At 38.4% G+C, this 22,612-nt stretch overlaps 1 protein-coding gene across 5 annotated transcripts in view; it reads right to left on the bottom strand.

Annotated features, from left to right (window-relative positions):
* The window catches only part of Rabgap1 (RAB GTPase activating protein 1), a 188,447-nt gene that overhangs the window by 145,905 nt on the left and 19,930 nt on the right, over positions 1-22,612 (bottom strand). For all 5 annotated transcript variants that reach the window (XM_063227092.1, XM_013153319.3, XM_003470795.5 and 2 more), the window contains exon 2: positions 1,203-1,402. In XM_063227092.1, the coding sequence (XP_063083162.1) occupies positions 1,203-1,352 (150 nt within the window). In that variant the 5' untranslated portion in view covers positions 1,353-1,402. The remainder of the gene's footprint in view (positions 1-1,202; positions 1,403-22,612) is intronic.

Below are 22,612 nucleotides of genomic sequence, written 5' to 3'. Positions count from 1 at the left end.
TGAATGAACAGATATAAATAAGAATTGAAATATTTTAAAAATCATTTGTATTTTAAATGACAATTTACACGGCTAATCTGTTTTCATTCATCTTTATAAAAATCAGAAGAATAACAGCATTTGGGAAAGGTAACAGTTCTTTACTAGAGAAAAAAAAGAGAAGTGATCAAAGGCCAGATATTTAAAGTTTTAATAATCTTACATTTCATTTTTATTAAGTAGCACTAATGATTTGTGAGTGCCTTTATATTACATATAAAAGGTTCAAAAGAAACAAGTGGCTTTAATTCAATGTAAAATAAAAATACTAAAATTATAGATGTTTATAATGTAACTGCTAGTTTTGACAGAAGTATCATAATTTAGGCTAGTCAAAGTAAAAATCCTTGACCAAATCTCAGTTTCTGAGTATAATTCATAGTAACATTACTAAAAAAAAAAAAAAAAACACATTACTAACATTATTTAACACATGTATAAATACCATATAGTCTTCCTAGTGTAAGAAATGGTAAGAGTACATAAGAGTTTATGGTAATCATGATTCCCCATTACATTGCTTTGAAGCCTTATAATGATCGCATTCATTAGTTGGATTGATTTTATCCTGATTTGTTTGATTTTATTATCTATGATAGTATGAATAGCTATTTTGAAGAAAACAGGACATTATAATAGCCAGGGCTAATTTAATTTACTTTGAAGTCCTATCATGCTTTTGTTCTTCTGTTTCCATTGGTTCTATCATATTGTATCTTACTGGATTTTATTATGTGTGATAGTATAAACAAAGTTTTTATGGAAAATGAGATAATATAGAAGCCATTGTTTATTCTCTGTTATTTGGTTCTGAATGCCCTGTAATAGTTTCATTCTCTTGAATGGTTTTATACTATTTTGTTACGTTTGATACTACTATATATGAAGCTACGATCAACTATTTCAAAGAAAGAGACATTATAGTAGTTACTGTTAATTACAGGTTGTCCTGTAAAATATTGTGTTGCTTACATTGCTCTGTTCTGATCTGCTTTGTTATGTCCTCTTTGTCTTAATCTCTTTAAAATAAAAAAAAAAAATTAAAAAAAAACATTATTTTAAAAAAAGTAACTCCATAGCCTTACTTTTCCTCATACCCTTTTCCATTAAGGCCAAGATTTGCAATGGGCTATGAAAAATAAACTTAGGTTATAATGGTTTACCTTGAGTCCTATTTTTTCATCATCACTTCCATTATTTGTAGATGGTGTTTCATCTCCTTGCCTGGAAACCAAGACAAAATCTTCACTGTTAAGAGTAGATACCGAGTCAGAAGAGACACTGATTTTTCCAACAGAAGCTTTGTCATCCATAACTCAAGACTGAGGTTCAACTCATGAATGATTAAGTATTTTTTAAATGCCTGAAAAACAAAAACCATAAAGATATATAGAATGTCAGTCCAATTCTCACAAAACACATATAGAAAAACTTTAAAATATTTGCAAAGTATTTTCCCAGCACATACACCACATACTCCATTTTGATAAGGCAATTTTATGCTATTCAAGATCAGAACAGTTCAGATTTCAGGTCAATAAAACATATTCTTTTCAGAGTAACCTGCCTACCTACAGTAATTTCCTTGGCATATGTTGCAACTCAATTATGGGCCTCTAAAGAATGTGAGTACTAAACTTCTGTTTTTTATCCTTTAATTTGTAAAGGGATACACATAAGTAAAATGCCTTTGGCTATTATGAAAGCATAACTACTAAAGTTTTTCTAGTGTTGTCAATATTTAAATTTAAAATTCTATCATAGTTTTAACAAATCAAATTTCACTTTAACACCTGAGAAGCATAAATTGAAAGCAAGACAAGCATGAATTCTAAAGTGAGGAAGTATCTTGCATATCAAAAAACAGATGTCCATTATACCCTAAACTTTCTAACACCAGTTTCTTAGAACTCAACTCAAAATGAACATTAGCCAATAAATAAATAGTTTATTGCCAAAAATTGCCAGGAAAAATTATAAAGATGTGTCACTTGTGCAAAGTCTGAATTATGTGACTCCTAGAATAAAATTCACCACTTATTTACATTTCAAAACTTAATTCTACATACTTGGTAGCAATGTTTCCACTTGGTTGCCCACATCAAGGAACAACATAATACACTGAGAATCCTAACCAATTAAGAAAAACAGCTTCAGCACTTTGTTTAAAACACTGTTAAGGTTTTGAAAGTCTGTTTAATCTCTCCAATTGAAAGTCCTGACTTACGTTTTGGATTTTTCATTGAATATATACCTACTGAGTGCACACCATGTCCCCTAAACGGTTTTCCCTCTAATACTAAAATAGAAAACAAGCAACAGAAATTACATAATCTCCACATATTCTAGTAGAGAGAAAATTTGCTAATCATCAATACTCTTAAACTGGTAAGGAAAGAGCAACCCCAAGACAGCCTCCACTTTTCAGTTAATTATTACACTTAATTACAGCACAGATTAGAATCCTGGACCCTCTACAGCCTTCTATATAAACTAATTTCCCTGTCTTCAGGCTCTCATAGGTCCACATTTTATAGGACCAAATCTAAATACAGTGTGCCTGTCAAAAATAATTTTTAAAAATTGTCTTCTGAGACAGATGTGTAATCCCAGCTACTGAGGATGCTAAAGCAGGAGGACTGCAAGATCAAGGTTGCCTTGGGCAACTTGGAAACACTGGATAACTTAAATGAGACTATGCCTCAAAAAATAAAGGTTGGCAGCTAAGTGTGGTGATGTACACTTGTCATTCCAGTTCTCAGAAGGCTGAGGCATGAGTTCAAGACCAGCCTGGTAGTGAGTTCAAGCTCAGTCTGGCCTACACAGCAAGAACCTGTTTCAAAAAGTAAAACAGGAATATAGCTCAGTGGCACAGTGCATGCATTGCAAGTACAAGGTTCTGAGTTCAATTCCCAATACCAAAAACAGTAACAACAACAACAACAACAAAAGGGGTTAGCCTAGTGTGGTGGCACACACCTGCAATCCAGCAGTGTGATCCCAGCATTCAAGAGGCTGATGCCTGCACTGCTGTAAGTTTGAGGCCTCCTGGGCTACACAGTGAGTTCAAGTCTAGCCTAAACTACATAGGAAAGAACTTTTCTCGAAAAATTAATGTAGCTCAGCACTGTCTAGGTTCAATCCCCACAAGTACGGGGACTGGGCAGATCTGAAAAATTGAAAGAAAAATGGTATAAAGTTTGTTGAGTATTTTTATTACTCAACAAATACTTCTTGCACATTTGGTGTATAAAGAGCAAGCTATGGTAAATAAAAGTAAGTAGATTTTTGCCCAAAAAGAGTTCACAGTAGAGAACAGGCAAATTATACATGTTAATAGTTACTGATTTAAGTCATCAAAAATTATGGGAGCACACTGAAACATTTGGTAAGGACACACACTTTTATAGCTCCAGGTATCTGCCCTCATCAGATCCTCTTCCTAGAATGTTTCCTTGATTCTGTATTTGATCAATTCCAAATTGATCTAAACCTCCTCCACTTAGTAGTTATCTCAGTCTACTTGCCCATTCTTACTCCAAAGTCAAATGAATGGCTTCCCTTATTTTTGGTCACACAATATTCAACACTTGAATTTTTAAAGAATATTATTTTGCTGGGGATTTAGCCTAGTGGAATACACGATCGCTTGGCAAACTCAAGGTCATGAGTTCGATCCCTGGTACAAAAAAAGAAAAGAAAAAAAAAAGAAATGTATTATTCTGTAATCTGATGTTAAACGCCTCTCATCTTCATACCTCTATTTACCTGTATCACAGTATCTATTGTACATTTTTGTTCTTATTTACATTTTCAGTTTCTCACACCAGAGAGATAATGTGATATTTACATGTATGTCCCATTTATTCCACTTACAATTATAGTGTCAAGGTCCATCCATTTAGCTATAAATGTTCCAATTTTATCTTTCTTTATGGCTGAGTAATAGTCTATTATATATTTTTAAAGAACACATCCCTTTTACCCACTCATTGACTGATGGCCATTCGGGTTGCTTCCTTGTGCTTCTATAAATGTGGGAGTGCGTATATTGCACCTCTATTTACATAGGGGAAAATTCAGGACTACAAAGAGGGTTATAACTTGTTCTAAGTAACGTAGCCAGATAGAGGCAAAGACAAAACATTAACCCAGTTATCTATGACTCTAAAAGCTGTGCTGTATTAGATAATGACGTTTTTTTCTTTTTCTTTCTTTTTTTTTTTTTTTTTTTTTTGCTTTTTTTGGTACCAGGGATTGAACTCACAACCTTGCACTTGCCAGGCAGGCACTTATGCCACTAAGTCCCTGGCCAATGATGTTTTTTTAATGCCATTAATTTGGATATTTTTCCCAAACAGCACTGAGTCTTTCCTTTTTTAGAATGTGTAGTTGAGTAAGGTTTTCATGCTTAATTCATCTTTTTTTTTTTTTCTGGTTTTTTTTTTTTTTTTTTTTTTTTTTTGTCTTTTTGAGACAGGGTTTCACGATGTAGGTCAAAATGGCTTTGAGCTCACTTTGTAGCCTAGTCTGGTTTCGAATTTGCTGCAATCCTCCTGCCTCAGCCTCCCAAGTGCTAGGATTACAGGCATGCACCACCACACCCAGCCTTAATTCATCTTTTATCATACGTTAATATTAGGATAGCAGAGAGCCTGGAAAAGCTGTCTAAAAGCTATGATTTCACAGACACAACTTTCTACAATATTCTGGGTTTACCAGGCTGGCAAAATTGGATATTCACATGCAGAAGGCTGAGTCTAGGGCCATATATCTCACCATGTATTAGTCACAATCAAAGTGGATCAAAGATCTAAACACGGAAGCAGAAACACTTAATCTGCCAGAGGATAAAATAAGTATAATTCTTGACAGACACAAACAATTGGCAAGAACTTTCTAAACAGAACCCCAACTGCACATGAAATAATTCAGAGAATCAATAAATGAGATCACATCAAATTAAAAGACACCTGCATAGCACAGGAAACAACCAACAGAGTGAAGAAACAACCTATAGAATGGGAACATTTTTTGCCAGCTATTGCATTGACAAAGGATTAACACTGAGAATATATGAACTCAAAATAACAGACTTCCTCCTCAAAAAAAGACCCCCCAAAATGGCAACTGAAACAAATAGTCACTTCTCACAAGTACAAATGGCCAATAAATACAAGAAAAAAAGCTCACCCTTGCTGGTCATCAGAGAAATGCATATTAAAACTACACTGAGATACCATTTTACCCCAGAAACAATGGCCATCATAAAAACATTTTCTAAAAACAAGAAATGCTGCTAACTACCATACTGTTAGTAGGAATGTAAACTAGTACTACCACACAGTGTAGATTCCTCAAAAAACTAACAGTAGTAATTGCATTTGACCCAGCCAATCTCCTCCTATGTATCTTCTCAAAAGGGTTAAAATTAAAATCATCATGTTACCGGGATGCATACATACCCATGTGCATGGCAGCACAATTTGTAATAGTAATGAGTAAGCAAAATGTGGTATTTATACACAATGCAGTATTATGTTGAAGAAAGATAAATGTGAGGCATTCACAGGTAAATGAATGCAACTTGAGAATATAAATCTGACATACAAGCTAAAATATTGCATGGTTGCTCTCTTATGAGAGACTATGTGTATACACACACACACACACACACATATATATACATATAAACATACAGTAAAATAGAAGAGAAAATAGTTCAAATACTTTCTCAAATTACATATTCCATTATTTTAAAAATAATATATAAATATTAATATGCATTTTAATATATATTTTGTTTCATTTATAAAGTACTAAAGGTTTATCTTAGCTCACTGAATAGAAACCTTGTGTTAATTATGTTTCTTTTTGTAAGAATTTTTCTGGTTAAAAATATCTGGTTTATGTTTTGTAGTGAGGTAACTACTTCGAAGATAATGATACATCATGTAATAACTTAGTATTCTCATTATTTAATTATGACAATGTTTTATTTATAAAATATAAAATACTCTGGATTTACAGAAACTGTATCTCAGTATTTAAAATACAGAACTAAAACTTCCCAGATTCAAAGTTCCACCTATTTTGAGGAGGTGACTGGAAAATATAGTTTAGAAGATGCTTTATTGTTGATTTTGGCAATTAAAAATGAAAGGTTCTTGTCCTAGTATAAATTACTGTATATTATGGTGGTGGTCTAACATGGCAGAAGGCCAAAGCAGGAATGCTTACCCTGAGGACCACTTCCCCTTCAGCCCTAATTGTAACTTCCTTTCCCATGCACACAAAGAGAATCCCAATCAGTTCCTCACACATCACCAATGCCCACCCCATGTGCCACTTCTGATCAGAGCGCATATAACCCAATGCCCCCTCTGTATCCAGTCAGAGGAGAAAGCCAAACCCTCATGGGTTGTGGGGCTCCTCTCAGCATCCTCAATAAAGGCTGGTTTCTTTTTCCTTCTGCTTCTATTGTGCCAGAAAACCCTAACATTTTGGTGCCGAAACCTAGGAAATGGTAGAGTGCGTAGGCTCCTGGGGGTCAACCCCTGTTTTGAGCTCCCTTGTCTATAAGCCACTTTTCTTTCCTTTGGGACCTGCTTATTTGCTACTGCTAGCCTGCATCCAACACTGACCCAACTCATTTGCTGTAAGTGAGCCATCCTTGGACAAAGATAGCAGTTCTCCTGATCCTTGGGCATGACAGCCCAAGGCAAAGCTGTGACCCTCTTGTCTTCTGGGAAAATCCCCCACCTCTGCCACACTATCAGTGATGGCGGATGAGAACAGGTGTTGGGACCTTCCCTGTCACACTCTCAAAATAGATGTTGACTTCTTTTGATAAGTGTGACCCAAAACCCTTGGACAAGGCTAAAGTTCTTACAATCCAAGGCAGAGTTGTTCTCTTGGCTCACTTTTAATTTGGTCACTATGGGAAATATCATTTCCTGTCCCCCAAGAAACACACCTCTGGGCTGCTTGATTTGTAACCATGGTGCTTCTGGCCTCAAGAAGGCTATAAAAACCAAAAAACGGACTTCCGGGAGAAAATGGCGTACAGATAACAGCAGCTACGGAGGCTCTCTGAAAGAACCAGCTTGGAATTCAGGAATGGTGCGGAGTAAGGAGTCATGAGCAGGTGGAGATATGCCTTGCTAACCCAAGAACGAATTGGGCTGAGAGAAACCAACTTGGAGTGCAATCTTGGTGCTATAACAGGAACAGAAAAGCCTCAGTGTGGAAGCTGGAGCCCGAGGCATTGGAAGCCGCGATTTGGGTTTCCCGCTGGGCGGAAGCTGCATCTATATGGGCTCAGCAGGGAGAGAGACGCGTGGAAGCTCTGAGAACGGGAATCGGCGAATGGAGTTGAAAACAGGACGGGCGGGGAGCTGTGCATTGACTTGCAGTGAGGTGAGTGAGAGAAATTGACACTCTTCCCACGGTTTGGGAGACTCCAACAGAGGACATTCTGGGACTGGGCAGACTTGCGGGAGCAGGGCACTGCAGTGACTTCAGCCACGTATCCCCCTCTCAAGCGGGTGAGCAGTGCCTAGCCTACGTGATGCTGCTGGCGGAGACCCAGTAGGCTGGCACAACCCAGATCCCAGAGCCTGAGGGTGACCTGGAGGGGCGGGCCCCACATAGGCTGCCTGATCTGCAACTTCCTGGTATGCTGCGGTGGGCAGGAACACCTAGCCAGTGCAATTCAATCAGACTGTGGCTGACAGGAAAGGAAGCTGGGTCTCCTATATACGCTTGCATATATAAGGAACAAAGAATATGGGAAGAGGCAGCAACAAGAAAGGCTCCTCGGCCCCTAATCCTGAGAAACAGGCAATAGAGGACACTGCACCAATAGACATAAAGCGCCATCTAGAGAGCCTCATAGATCAGTTCAGGAATGAAGTTATTAATGACCTGAAGCTAGAAATAAGCAGAATAGTTAGAGAAATGCTAAGCACCACCCAAGAAAAAACAGATGGTGGAATGGAAGATCAGAAAAAGAGGGGAGAATTGTTTGATGGAGAAAATAGAGAAAGCATAGAATACGTGAAGCAGGTTCAAAGAGACTACCAGAAAACTAAAAACTCTATCGAAAACTGGCATAACAGCTTGAAAGAAACTAAGGACAGACTATCTGAACTGGAGGGCAGATTTGTAATATGGGAGAATGAAATGAAAACTTCTTAAAAGTAACAAAGAAACAAACAGCAATAATACAAAGAATAGAAGATGATAAGAGGATCCATAACTTAAGAATTAAGAACACAAAAGAAGAAGTAGGGACACAAACAAATGAACTACAAAAGCTACTCACAGAAATAATCCAGGAGAATTTTCCTAATTTAGCAAAAGGTAAAGATACTCAGTTGTATGAAGCATACAGGACCTCAGCCACCTACAACCCAAACAGAGCAACACCCAGGCATATAATAATTAAAATTCCAGAAATTCAATACAAGAACAGAATACTAAAAGCTGTCAGAGACAAGAAACAGACCACTTACAAGGGAACACCCATCAGAATTACAGCAGATTTCTCGGTACAAACCATCAAATCATGAAGAGCGTGGGGGGAAATAATTCAAGCTTTGAAAGATAATAATCTCCAGCCAAGATTGATATATCCTACACAACTATCCCTGGAAATTGATGGAAAAACAAGGTGCTTCCAGGATAAAGAGGAACTAGGGGAATATGCAACCACCAATTCAACTCTACAGAGAATACTACAGGATATTCTAAAAAAGAAAAATACACAGAATCCAGAAATAGTGGCAGAGAGGCCACAATGAATGCAGCAGAAAACAAAATGAAGAAGACAAACTGACAACTAATGACAGAAAAAGAGATCAACAGAAATGAGGCAGAGAAGATTGGATGACAGGAACAGCTATTTTGGAGAAAATGACGTCTTAATAGGTAATACTGATTTAGTATCATCTTGTTTTGAAGTCTCATCAGGCTTTTGTTCTTCTGTCTCCATTGGTCTAAACAGGTTGTATCTTATTGGATTTTATTATGTATGATAGTATAAGCAAAAACTTTTAAAGACAAGGAGATTATATAGAAACCATTGTTCGTTTTCTGTTGGTTGATTCTAAATACCCTGTAATGCTGTCATTCTCTTAAATGGTTTTACATTGTTTTGATATATTTGATGCTACAGTATATCAAGTTATACTCAAAGATTTCAAGGAAAGAGACAATATGGTAACTACTTTTATGTCGGGATTATCTTGTGGTGAAACACTATTTTGCTTAAATGGTTATGTTTTGATCTGTGCTGTTTTGCTGTTATGCCCTCTTTTATCTCAATCTCCACTTCATTATTTACTTTTTTATTTTTATCCTTTTAATTAAGGGAAAAATAAATAAAAAATAGCAGGATATATTATAGTAACCCACTTTGACTTTCCAGTATCTTGATTTAAAGCCCTGTATTACTCTCACCATCTTGTTTTTGACTGATGTCCCCCTATTCTGTTTTGCTTGATAGTACCAGGTTAGAAAGTTTAAGCAACAGCTGTGAAGATAGTGAGATTCATTTTAACGCCCATTCTCGTTGATTATTATCTACTTTTGAAGACCTATAATGTCTCCAATGTTTTGGTTTTGTCGGTTTTGTTCTTTACTGTTTTGTTCAATTTTATTATAACTGATGATATAGGCAATTCTATTAGAGATAGCGGGAGGCATTATGGTAACCATTGTTGATCACCTTGTATTATGCTTTTACATTATCTATTATGTCCACCCTTTTGATTTGACTGACTCTGTTCTGTTATGTCACATTTGGTTCTACTCCCTTCCAAAAAAGTAATAAGAACTGTGGAGCAACAAAACCCAAAATGGGTAATTGTCATTGTACAAAAGAGAGGAAAAGAAAGTGCTCTAAACGATATGTATATATAAGTGTATAAGATAGATAATGATATCACTGAGTTTTGTTGGATCATTGAACAGAACTGTTTGCAGTCTTACTGTTGGAACGTTCACTTTACAAGCTTTAATTTTGTGACTTGAACAATTATTTGTAAGATGACAATATGTAATCCATTAACTAGTGATTTCCTACTGTTCATTTTTTTTCTGCAAATCTGTATAACTTGTACCCTTTCTCTGCTTTTTTTTTTTTTTTTTCCTCCTTAAATAAAATTAAAAAAAAAAAAAAAACCAAAAAACGGATCTTTTACTGCCAGGTGGCTTGACCGACCTGCAAGCTTAATGGCAGTCCATGGCCTAAAGGGAGAACATCTGACCACTCTATCCTTTCGGATGTATGTAACTTTTGTCAGTTGGTAAAAATCCCTCATGTCCAGGCCTTGGGCACTTTGAGGACATAGTCTTCTCTTATTCAGTCATGTATGGTGGTCCAAGTGCTTCTGGCTCACTCTACTCCACCATGTCTCTCCCTTCCTCCCCAGCAGACCCCTTAGATGATGTGTCTCCTGTCTTTACTGATCCTTCCCCGGATACACAAACCCGAATCCCTTGGCCTTCTCAGTCAGAGGTTTCTGACTCCCTTGCTTCATCTTCTCCCCTTTCCTCACCCCCAGCAGTCTCTATCTCTTCCTTTACTTCCTCTCCCCAATCTTAGCCTCCTGAATCCCCTCAACCTCTCAAACCATCTATCCATCAGATGGCCCCACTTCTTCTATCCCCTCTACTCCTGCGTAGGCATTCTCTCAGCCAGCTCACCACATTTGGTCTTGTGTGTTTCAGCCAACTAGCAGTCTGTGTAATGCTCAACTGCCATCTTGTGGTCCCATGCCATGCAGTCCTCAGCAGCCATCTTGCTGCAGATCACATAGAGGACAACCACCATCTTGGGGTTCCTCATCACATGTTCAGCAGCAGCCATTCTATTGCAGGTCACATGATGACCAGCTTCCATCTTGTGCTCCCTCACCATGTCACAAGTAGCAGCCATCTTGTGGGTTTCAGGGTAACCAATCACAATCTTGTGCTTCCCTGTTGCATGAGGATGAGCTGCTATTTTATGGTCAATCACCCTGTAACTGCCAACAAACATCTGCTGGGTGATTGGCTGCTCGGTGGCCATCCACACTTCCCACTCCATAGCCTTCTCAGCCTCATTCTGTTCTCTTTTTGGAACAGGCCAGTCCCGAGGGATTAGTTCATATTCATGTTCCTTTATCCCTCACTGACCTATCTTAGATCAATCATAAATCAGATTCCATTTTTGCTGACCCAAACAATTATATTATAGAGTTTAAATTTATAACTGATTGTTATGTTTTACATTTTAAGGGTGTTTATGTGATTCTGAACACCACCCCCGGCTATGGTAAGCAGCTCGAGAAGAAGCTGATCACAGACATAAAGCAAATACTGTTTTATGTCTCTGACTCTGGGCCTACAGTGGTGTCTGAACAGCACCCTACCTGGAATTACCAAAATGGAGAAGGTTCTTATAAAGTACATAAGATGATTGAATGTATAATTATGGGCCTTAATAGCTCACATGCATACTAACTATAACAAGCTTTTAGAACAGGCCCAAGAGGCTAATGAAAACCATGCTATGTACCTAAGCACATTTTAGGGACACCCTAATTAAGTTTACTAATGTAAACCCAGACTCTCATGAAGGGACAATTGTTATTAACTCTTATTTTATTTCTCAGTCTGTCTCTGACATTCGTGAGAAACTACAAAAGGCTGAACTTGGCCCGCAAACCCCATATATTAAGAGGGAAGACCTTCTTAAAATGGCTTTTCATGTTTCCAACAGAGATAGAACTCAAGGGGAGGTAAATGAGGCACAAAAAAAGAAACTTGAAAAATATCAATCTGAAATTTTAGCAGTGGCACTTGGGGCTCCCAAGACAGATAAACCAAAACAAGGTGGAGCTGCGCAAGCCCCTCCCAGACCATGCTTCATGTGCGACAAGGAAGGACACTAGGCAAGAGAATGCCCCAACCTATGAGTTCCTTTGGGGCCCTGCCCCCTCTGTAATCTCAACTGCCATAGGAAGAGTGACTATCCTAGCCACCAGACAGAAAGTAAGCCATCCTCCAATTTCTTGCCCTCACAGGAGATCTCTTCACCACCAGATTCATCACTGGCTAATATACTTGGACTTGCTGCTAAAGAATGATATGGCTCAGGGCCCACATCTCCCATTAAGGTATCCTTCTCGGAGCCCTGAGTCTCCCTGAGGGTCTCAGGTAAGTCACTCTGTACTTAAGACACGGTGTACTTAAGTATTCTGTACTTAAGATATAGTGTTTTTCCTGATTTTTCTGGCCATTGTATTAAACCCTCAGTCTTTGTAATGGGTGTTGATGGCCAGCCTACAAAGCCTCTTCAAACAGGGCCCAATCCATGCAGTTTCCAAACTCTCTTCTTCACCCATAGTTTTCTCATAATACCAACATGTCACACACCCTTTTTAGGTAGAGTTCTCCTCCAAAGGCTAAATTACTTCTCCTTTACCTTCTCCCTCCCCAACACTCTCGTCCTCCAAACACCATCTTTTCCGCTGTCAACCCCATAGTTTTGGATACTTCCAGCCCCACCCATGCTATCCATACTATACCTATTTTAATTTGTCTTGGAGATACTTCAATCTTTCCTTGCATTCCCCAATATCCTATAGCTCCTAAACACTTACAAGGGCTCAAACCTATAATGAAGCTTCTTTTAGACAATGGTTTTCTCAAACCTATCCACCCGTCCTATAATACTCCCATTCTCCCAGTACTCAATCCTAATGGCTCCTATTGTCTGGTACAAGACTTTAGGGTAATCAAAGGCTCTGTTACCCTAGTTCACCCAGTGGTGGCAAACCTTTATACTAGGCTCTCTCATATCTCTCCCTCCACCACTCACTTCATAGTCTTAGACCTTAAAGATGCTTTTTTTTTTTTAATCACCCCCTACAGCCTGATTATCAGGATTTCTTTGCCTAGACTGACCCAGACACACTCAGATCTCAACAACTTACCTGGACAGTGTTCCCCCAAAAGTTTAGGGATAGTCCTCATTTCTTTAGCCAAGCTCTTGCTAAAGCTGACCTTACAGCTCTTGACCTAAAACCTAGCATTCTTCCTTCAATATGTTGATGGTCATCCTGTGTTCTCCATGCCATACTTTAGTCATGCAACATACAGCCAGTCTCAATTTTCTAATTCTGGGTACAGGGTTTCTCCTGCTAAAGCCCAAGTGGCTTCCTAAAGGTCAAGTATCTAAGTCTCTCACTCCTACCACTCATTCCACTACTACAGATTGCAAGGCGATTCTTCAGGATCTACAGGTGCCCACAGCCAAACAACAGGTTCTATCTTTTATGTCTTTAGTCAATTTCTTTCACCTCTGGATTCTTAACTTTGCAGCTCTCGCCCAACCCCTCTACAAAGCTTCCAAGGGCTCCTTACTACACCCATACACACCTTTTTTCAGAAGCTAAAGGAGGCTCTCCTAAGGGCCCAAGCCCTTATCCTTTCTGATCCCACCCAACCTTTCACTCTGTATACTACCTCTCAGAGTCACAATGCTGTAGGTGTACTGGACCTTCTTTTCAAGGGCCGCTTACTCATCAAAATAGTTAGCACAGTGCGAGGATGGGCACTTTGCCTCTGATCCTTTGCAGCTGCAGCCCTACTGACACAGGAAGCTTAAAAAGTTCACTTTAGGACAATTTATTACAGTACACTCACTTCATCATCTAAATGAGTTTATCTCATATGAGACACACCCTGCCCTGATGACCCCTTCTCACCTTCAACAGATACACCTAGTCCTCTCTCAGGACCCTTCTATCTCTATTGCAATCTGCAGTCCGCTCACTCCAGCAACTTTGCTTCCTATTTCAGAAGATCACCCTTGCTGTGACTGAATGGAGGCGTTACAGATGACTTCCATCCTTTTCCATCACATTAGTACCACACCTCTCTCTTTAGCCTTTGACACATGGTTTATAGATGGCAGTTCAACAACAAAGACAATCAGAAGAGAGCAGGATATGCAATAGTTAACCAGTCAAGAGTCAAAGAGATTAATCCACTGCCACCTGAGACATCCTCACAAAGGGCAGAACTTATTACTCTTACATGGGCTCTCACACTAGCAAAGAACAAGATCATAAACTGATTGAAAGCATACAATGATTGAAAGCATACATTTAGAGCCAGAGATTTAGCTCAGCGGCATAAGCATCGCCTGGCAAGTGCGAGATGGTGAGTTCCATTCCTGGTTCCATTACACTCCCATGCTGCCATCTGACAAAAAAGAGGTTTTATCAACACTCAGGGAACTCCCATTATTAATGCACCTCTCATCCTTAAACTCCTAGAAGCAACCCAACTCCCAAAGCAAGTAGCAATTATTCATTGTATGGGTCATCAGAATTCTACAGACTCCACTGCTCAGGCTAATGTCTTTACCGATACACAAGCCAACTGAGCTATACAAAGGCCACATCGTTCTTATCTTCTCCCGTTAGTCCCATTCTACCTCTGCCTAATTACTCATCAAAACAACTACAATTGCTTCATAGACAAGGCTACAAACAAAATACTCAGGTTTAGATTGTCCAAGAATCAAAACTTGTTCTCCCAGATCAGCAGGCATTAAACATTGTCACTGACTTACACAACTCTTTCCGTGTTAGATCACAGGCCCTATATAAACTCCTAGCCTCAGTTGTCACATATCTTTTTTTCTGAAAGTTATCATTCTTCAGATTACTTGTACCTGTCATCTCTGTGTTAAAACCTCTCCTCAGAGACACATACCCCTCTCCCCTTCCTTTCCTGCTCTCCAATTCTGCAGACACACCCCTGGCCAGGACTGGCAGATAGATTTTTACATACATGCCCTACCACAAAAATCTTAAATATCTTCTGACTTTTTTGTCTCTACCAGGGAAACTGCTGACATAGTTACTAAAGTTGTACTAAAGTTCTGTTACAAGAAATTATTCCTAGATTTGGTCTACCTCAGAGTATCTAGTCAGATAATGGTCAAGCCTTTCTTCCTCAAACCACTCAACAGATATCCACAAGTTTATACATCACCTGGTGCCTATACATTCCACATCATCCACAATTCTCAGGAAAAGTAGAAAAGGCAAATGGTCTTATAAAAACACACCTCACAGAACTCATTTTAGAGCTATACCAACCCTGGCCTCAACTTCTCCCCTAGCCTTAGCCAAGCTCAGAGCACTTCCCCGGGATCCTACTTTTTAAGCCCTTTTGAACTCATGTATGGCTGACCATTTCTACTCTACAATCTTTCTACCTCCCAAGACTCCCTCCTCTTGATGACTACATCCCAATTCTCTCCTGTATCCAACACTTGTTATGACAACATGCTGATCTCTGTCTTCCCCAAGCCTCTGATGTGACCAAACCAGATCCTCCCTTATCCCCAGGAGACCTAATTTATCTTATATATTCTAAATCCACAGGACTACAACCAAATTGGAGTGGCCCCTACCTGGTCTTCCTCACAACTCCAACAGCAGTCAAAGTCGCTGGACTCCCATCCTGGTTCCACATCACTCAAGCTAAGCAGTGCCCTCCTAACCATAACTTCCCTAACTCTAAATATCCTAAGTGGTCATCACATCTCCCATCTCCCAACTGTCTCTGTCTCACTGAGGGCCCACAGCCAAGTCACATTATGCTATCCTATTTGATTCCTGGTCCATTTGTATTAGTTATTTTTTTCACTGTAGGCTTATGAGCAGTCTTTCCTAAAGACTCTCACACTATATGTAATTGCTCTCATACTGTTCTACCTAACAACTATCTTAGTTTTCTCTACTTTCAGCTGTTTAGTTAAATATGAGACCCCCTTGGGGTCACTTATAGTGACACAGCCACAGCCCTCTCTACCCCAAGTCTATAATTTCCCAAACGTGATTCAACTATCAGGCCTTACATATCTCATGCTTCCCATTCTCTCCAGCTCAACCCCTGGATCAAGGACAGGTCCTACCTACACTTTTTACTTTTACCCTTTCAGATGGGGGAATAATTTGCCTCCTGTAACTTCACCCCTCCCAACTTAATGCTCATTTTTCAGACTGCTGCTCACCATGGTCCTGATGGAATAACACATTCAGATCATGGGCACCTTTCCTTCTACCTCTCCAGGGTCCTTTAATTATGATAGTGACCTGCCTCCTCATAGCACTTTGTCTTTTTATGTCTCCAATCTAGGATGCAAATGTTCACCAACAATAAACTTTTTTTTTTTTTATCGGTACTAGGGATCGAAATCACAACTGCGTGCTTGCAAAGCAGGTGCTTATGCCACTGAGCTAAATCCCAGCTCCTAACAATAAACTATTTATCCTGACTGAAACACCTGGTACCACCTTCTACATGGGTATCAAGCATCATACTGTCAACACCCCCCAACCCTAACATGATGCTCCAGTGCAGCAGGAAGTGGTCAGAGAGATACAACACCCTTTCATAACAAAACAAAGATGGGAATGAAAGGTTCTTGTCCTAATCTATAAATTACTGTATATTATGGTGGTGATCTAATATGGTGGAAGGTCAAAGCAGGAATGCTTACCCTGATGACCACTTCCCCCTTCTTGCCCTTCAGCTCTAATTGCAACTTCCTTTCCCATGCACACAAAGAGAATTCCAATCAGTTCCTCACACATCATCAATGCCTGCCCCACGTGCCACTTCTGATCAGAGGGCATATAACCCTCTGCCTGCTCTGTGTCCAGTCAGAGGAGAAAGCCAAGCCTCTCAGCGTCCTCAATGAAGGCCAGTTTCTTTTTTCTTGTGCATCCCTCTTGCACCAGAAAACCCTAACAAAAAGTACCTGAATCATTCAGTGGGAATGAGGCTTATCAAAACACTAAGTAGTATAGGAAAAAACATCCATGGTAGTTCACTGTTTTCTCTTACTTCATGGACAGAAGTAAAGGAGTCCATGACCTCCACAAGAAAGACCACCCTTTCCCTTGCATGCTTCTGACAATATTTTAGAGATTCACAACCTCTGCCTTAAAACCCTAGGACTAATTTTGTTTTGTTTTTTAGTCCCTATCTACACCAGTTATAAGAAGGCCCTACTTTGATTCTTTACCCTTTAATCTACGTGATTTCAGTTTCCACGGACAATAAAGCATAAATTTTTTAATGGATAATAAAATACAAATTCCTCCCCTAAATACTCTGCCACTCCCTATCATTCTCCATAAGACCTATTTCATAACCTGACACCCTTATTATGTTTGTTAGTGATTTAAGTATCATGTAAATTAGAACTTTGGCTCCATTTCTGTTTCTAACTGCTGTATGCTTAGCAGTTTGAACAACATCTGACATTTAATAGGTGCCAAAATATTTATTAAAGTAGGATAAATGGCAAATAAAGATAACAAAGAGGAAAAGTTACTCGATGAAAGGGAAAGCCTACCTTTTATAAACTGACAGAACACCAGTCATATTTGTGATGGTGAAGCAAGCAACTAGGAATTAGGAATAACCCAAATTAGAATACTGGTTCTAGAGACTGGTGCACATCAGTTGCAGTACACGTGCTTAGTATTAAAGAGGAGTTAGGTTCTATCTCCAGCACCCTACCCCAGTACACACATGTGCGCAGTACCTACCTTATTACTTACTAACTTGGTTCACTGAGTCTCAGTTCCCATAAAAGAAATGTTAACTCTCAATCCTATAAAACTACTGTAATATGACACTTAACATAGGCACACATTATAAATATCCAACTTATAGTTAAAGCTCTTCAAAAACTACCAATTTAAAACAATGTAATGGATATTAACTGATTTACATACTCCAATTTGGAAAATACATTTCTGAGGCAAAATATAAAGATTCCTAATTTCGTATTTTGTTTGTATCTAAATAAAGGAATACTCTGAATAAAAATACATTATCTGTGAGGCAGGTGTGGTGGCACACTCCTGTAATCCCAGCACTGGGGGGCTGAGGAAGAAAGATCATTGCAAGTTCAAGACCAGCTTGGCTACAAAGTAAGCCTAAGGCCAACTTGCACTACATAAAGACCCTGTCTCAAAGATTAAAAAAAAAACAACAACAACAACAAAAATTACCTGTGTACAATACAAAAAAGAGAACACTACTTCATTTTACCATTCCCAAAAAATCTGTAAAACTGACAAAAACAAGGATAATTATCCCATTTTAGGTAAAACAATACACAATGACCACTTTGATACTTGATAAGAACTTGCAGTTTGTCTCTTTTATGGAAGTGATAAGCCCAGACCCTTAGGACATGCTGTGTTGATTGAGTTTATGTGAAAAAGTTTGCTTCTTTACAACTTTTTCAATAGTCATTTAAGATGATAACCTTGTTTATGTATGCAGCTTCTTGATCAAAGTTCAATTATGGTACACTTTTTTATTACATTTACACTTTCAATATTTTTATGCTTATGGACATACAGAAAAGCACTATGGTTTTGATTAAAAATTAGTCTCATGCTAGCAAAACTCTTTATAAACTTTTGCCCAAATTCACTGCTCTGTCATTAAGTGAAAATTTTATGCTTGATTATGCACTTTTCCAAAAATCACAGCAAAAGAATAGACCTCAGTCTTACTGAATGAAGATTCATAGTAACTGTCAATTTCCTCTAGACCAATTTAATGGGAGACTGAAATGAAAAGCTGGCTCCTGAATGACCAGTGCTTATTTTTTAAAAGCTAGAACTTTTGGGGGGAATAGAATACTATTTGATATTTATATTATTTTCTGTTACTAACAAGTTCATTCTGACCAGTAACAGTGAACTTGCAGCAGCATGGATTTGCTAAGGTACAATCACTAGGAGGAAAAACTACTTCCTTATAGTGACCTACCTAGTTTTTAAAAGGTTGTGAATGATGATGGGTGAGAGGCTAGCACCCAGCCACTGGTCCAAAGCTTGTTTTACTTCTATTGCCTTGAGATACCCTTTTGTTTATTGGTTTGTTTTTTGAAACAGGATCTTACTTTATAGTGCAGGCTGGCCTCGGGCTCACTATTATAATACACACTAGCCTGCCTCAGCCTCCCAGGTGCTGGGATTACAGCCTTACAGCTGTACATCACCATACCCATTCTTCTTGAAAGAGTAGTAATAAATGCCATCTCCACCATTTCAATGTGACTCCCAACATGGAATGGTATCTCTCAAAAGTCTTAACTCTCTACTTCTCACCAACTCCCTGAACCTCCTTTTTGAAAAACGATGAAGAACACAAAATTTCAAAATCCAAAGAATTCTTTCAGTTCTCATCTTCTATCGGCTGAACTATCATCAAAATAATGATCATTCCCTTATGCTGAAACTCTTAGCTCTTTGCTTCGATTTTCCACCCAATTACCTCTTCTTGGTCCTCATTTAAGTCCATTTCCTTCTGCTTATTGAAATTCTATCCTTATTTCTCTTATCCCTGGCTATCTCAAGAGCTAACAGTTATATTTTTCTACTGTATATTGATATTACTCTAGCCTATTTTTTCACTTGAATCCCACCTGAGTACAGTGATAACTCAGTTCACAAACTTAACTTGCTATGATTTTTGGAAGATGGCCACACTTGCATTTCTGTGGGAAAGATGGCCATGAACGTGTTGGCCACCTGATGCAGAATTTAGTAACAAAACCAAAATTTTGCCAAGGGTTTCTGTTTGAGAACCACACTGTTTGCAAACAAAAGTGTTCATGAATCAAGGCACCACTGTATTTCTGTTACATTTTCTTTTCTATCACTATGTGTCTATGTGTGTATCACTAATTGTCTAATGTGTGTTCAGGTACCAGATGCAGCGATATTGTAAGAGAATAGTTTACTTTTCATATGTTTCTGGAGTAGAAAATAGAGTAGTGAACAAATATAGTATATGGCTCAATATAGTAGAAGTATGCAAAGATTGTTGGAATATGTGACAGGGCTCTGCTTCATTGTATCCTATATGATGTTAAAACCAATCTCATGCATCCAAGACCAAACCATCTCACTTTCAAGCATTACACAAGCACATTTCTTCCTCTTCATCATGATTAATAACCAGAGAGCCAAGGCTATCATCAAAAACAATGAACAAATTTAATTCTTCTTATTCTCCCTTGGAATTCTAATGGATTTTAGTTTCAAAATATACGTCTAATCTGTCCATTTGCCATCCCTCATGTAACTGACATGTACGTTATTCTCTTTCAACTTAGTTATGGCAAAACTCTCCTTTTCTAGATTTTCCATGGTAAGTGAATCTCCAAGTGCCATAGTTACATGATTTCTAAAAGGTATGACTCTATATTCCATCCCTCCATGCCTTTCATTGCTTCTGGCTGAAAACAAAAATTCAAATTCTTTATATTTAGTCTTAAAATTCTACAGCCAATTTAACGTTCTAGTATTATCTCCTTGCATCAAACTGTAAAAGACAACCCACTCAATATTTCACTCAGTGTTATGCTTTCAAGGCTTCGTCTATTCTGTTTCCTTAGAAATGTGTCTGCTTTTTAGTTAGCTTTTTTCTACCTCAACAGCAATCTGGCAATACGATCAAGGATTTAACCTTCTTCCTCCCCTTCTACAATGTTCAATGGTCTTGTCTAACACACACATCTTCAGTACTACATTAAAACAATCAATCTTCAGTACTATATTAAAACAAAACAAAACAAAACCCAGCATTTTACCACATAGCAAGTTATAACACCTTTCTTCTACCACCTTTCTCCTACTACACTATATTTATTGATCCATTCATTCCATAAACTACCAGGTCATACACTAGGATTACAAAGGCACAAACACAGTCCATTTAAGATACCTGTGGAGAAGGATCATAGGTTTTATCCCTATTATCATCATGTCATCATTTACTGACAGTTCTCGAAAAATTCTGTTTGTGGATATACAGCTCTCTGAACCCATGGATTCTTTATCCACAGATTCAAACAAGGACCAAAAATATTCAGGAAAAAAAAAGCATCTCTTATAGTCTGGATCTAAAATGACCCCAAAACCCCACCTGTCTGGAAGGTAACTGGATTACAGAGGCTTACACCTGACTTGCTGTTGAGAGGTAAGGGCCGGGTTGGAAGGGGTAGGTAACTCAAAGGATGTACCTCCTTCCCATGCTGCTTCCTTCTCTGCTTTGTTTCCTGGCCAACATGACGTGAGCAGCTGTCCTCTGCTAGGCTCTTCCACCAAGTTTGTTTTTCCCTTAGAATCTGCGAGCCGCAGAGGGACTGTGAGTCAAAACAGACCTCTCCTTCAATTGTGAATGTAAGGTATTGTGTCTCAATGACAAGAAAAGTGACTAAGACAGCATCCATATTGAACATGTGGACTTTTTCCTGTCATTGGTCTCTAAACAATACACTATGAAAACTTTTAAGACAGTATCTACATTGTAATGAGGATATACACGGATGTCCACGGGTTATATGCAAATATGCCATTCTGGTATGGACGGAAAGGTCCTAGAACCAACCCCAACTACTTCATGAGAGATAACTACTTTATCTGTGTTCTAGTAGGATCTAAGCAGTATCAGGAAGACAAAGGACAAATATGCTATATTACATGCAGGTTTCTAAGAATGTGGAAGTTAATGATGACTGCAATAACTAGACTCAAAAAAGAACTACTTTTAGGTGTGCCTCCCTGATTTCAGTTCAGACTCCCAACCATCATAGCCAAAAATAGTGAAACACTGAGTCACAAAACACACTTTGGATTCTCTTTGAACTAACACTCCCATACTCTCCCACTCAATCCCCAATATTTTTTGCTGTTCAATCAGTGAGCAAATGAGAAAGCTTTATGGAATCTTAAGGCGGACATTTAAATCATCTTGGTAAATCTAAAAAGAAAATAATACTTATTAATTATTGAGTGCCAATCATATGCTCAACACTGTACTACGAAGTTTTACATGTGTTATTATTAATCTTCACACTAACCTTGCCAGATGGCTATTAACTCCATATGACAAACTGAAGCTTAGATGGGTTGAGTGGCTGAAGTTCAGAGACAAACTTGTAGAATCTGGTCCAAAATCAAATTATCTAGGTATGTCTATCCTTTTTGATGTTCGTAATTCTACCTATTCCAATCCATTCTTTTGCTGTGCCCAGTTGTACCCTCTACAAGCTGATCTTGTAAGATTACCCTCTGTTTATAAAAAAACAACAAATAGGAAGTAGCAAAAGAAGTCTTGAAGATGCTATTAACAGGCCAATTTCTGTAGGAGCTGTAGCTTTTCACATTAAAAAAAAAAATTAAACAAGCAGGAAAAAAGAAGCTACAAAAATCCTACTGTATTTGTCTCAAATTCCCTCCTCCCCGTCCTGAACTATTTCTCTGTCCTGGTTTTCACATGAATTTCTCAGTTTATCCCTGAATAGGGTGGGACAAACTTAGCAAAACTCAGTGGAAAATTGTTCCATCTTAAAAAAAAATAAATTCCTTTCCACCACTCCTGATTGCTAAACAGTAGACATGTCTTGGCTTTAAGTCTGTATCTGAATTTGGGGGAATGGTTCTCTGAATTATTTTACTGAACTAAG

The sequence above is a fragment of the Cavia porcellus genome, unplaced genomic scaffold (genome assembly GCF_034190915.1).
Source record: "Cavia porcellus strain 051 isolate PalLab524CR breed Dunkin Hartley unplaced genomic scaffold, mCavPor4.1 scaffold_1, whole genome shotgun sequence".
In the NCBI taxonomy this organism is placed as follows: domain Eukaryota; kingdom Metazoa; phylum Chordata; class Mammalia; order Rodentia; family Caviidae; genus Cavia; species Cavia porcellus.
This window is presented reverse-complemented; position numbering and strand designations above follow the sequence as displayed.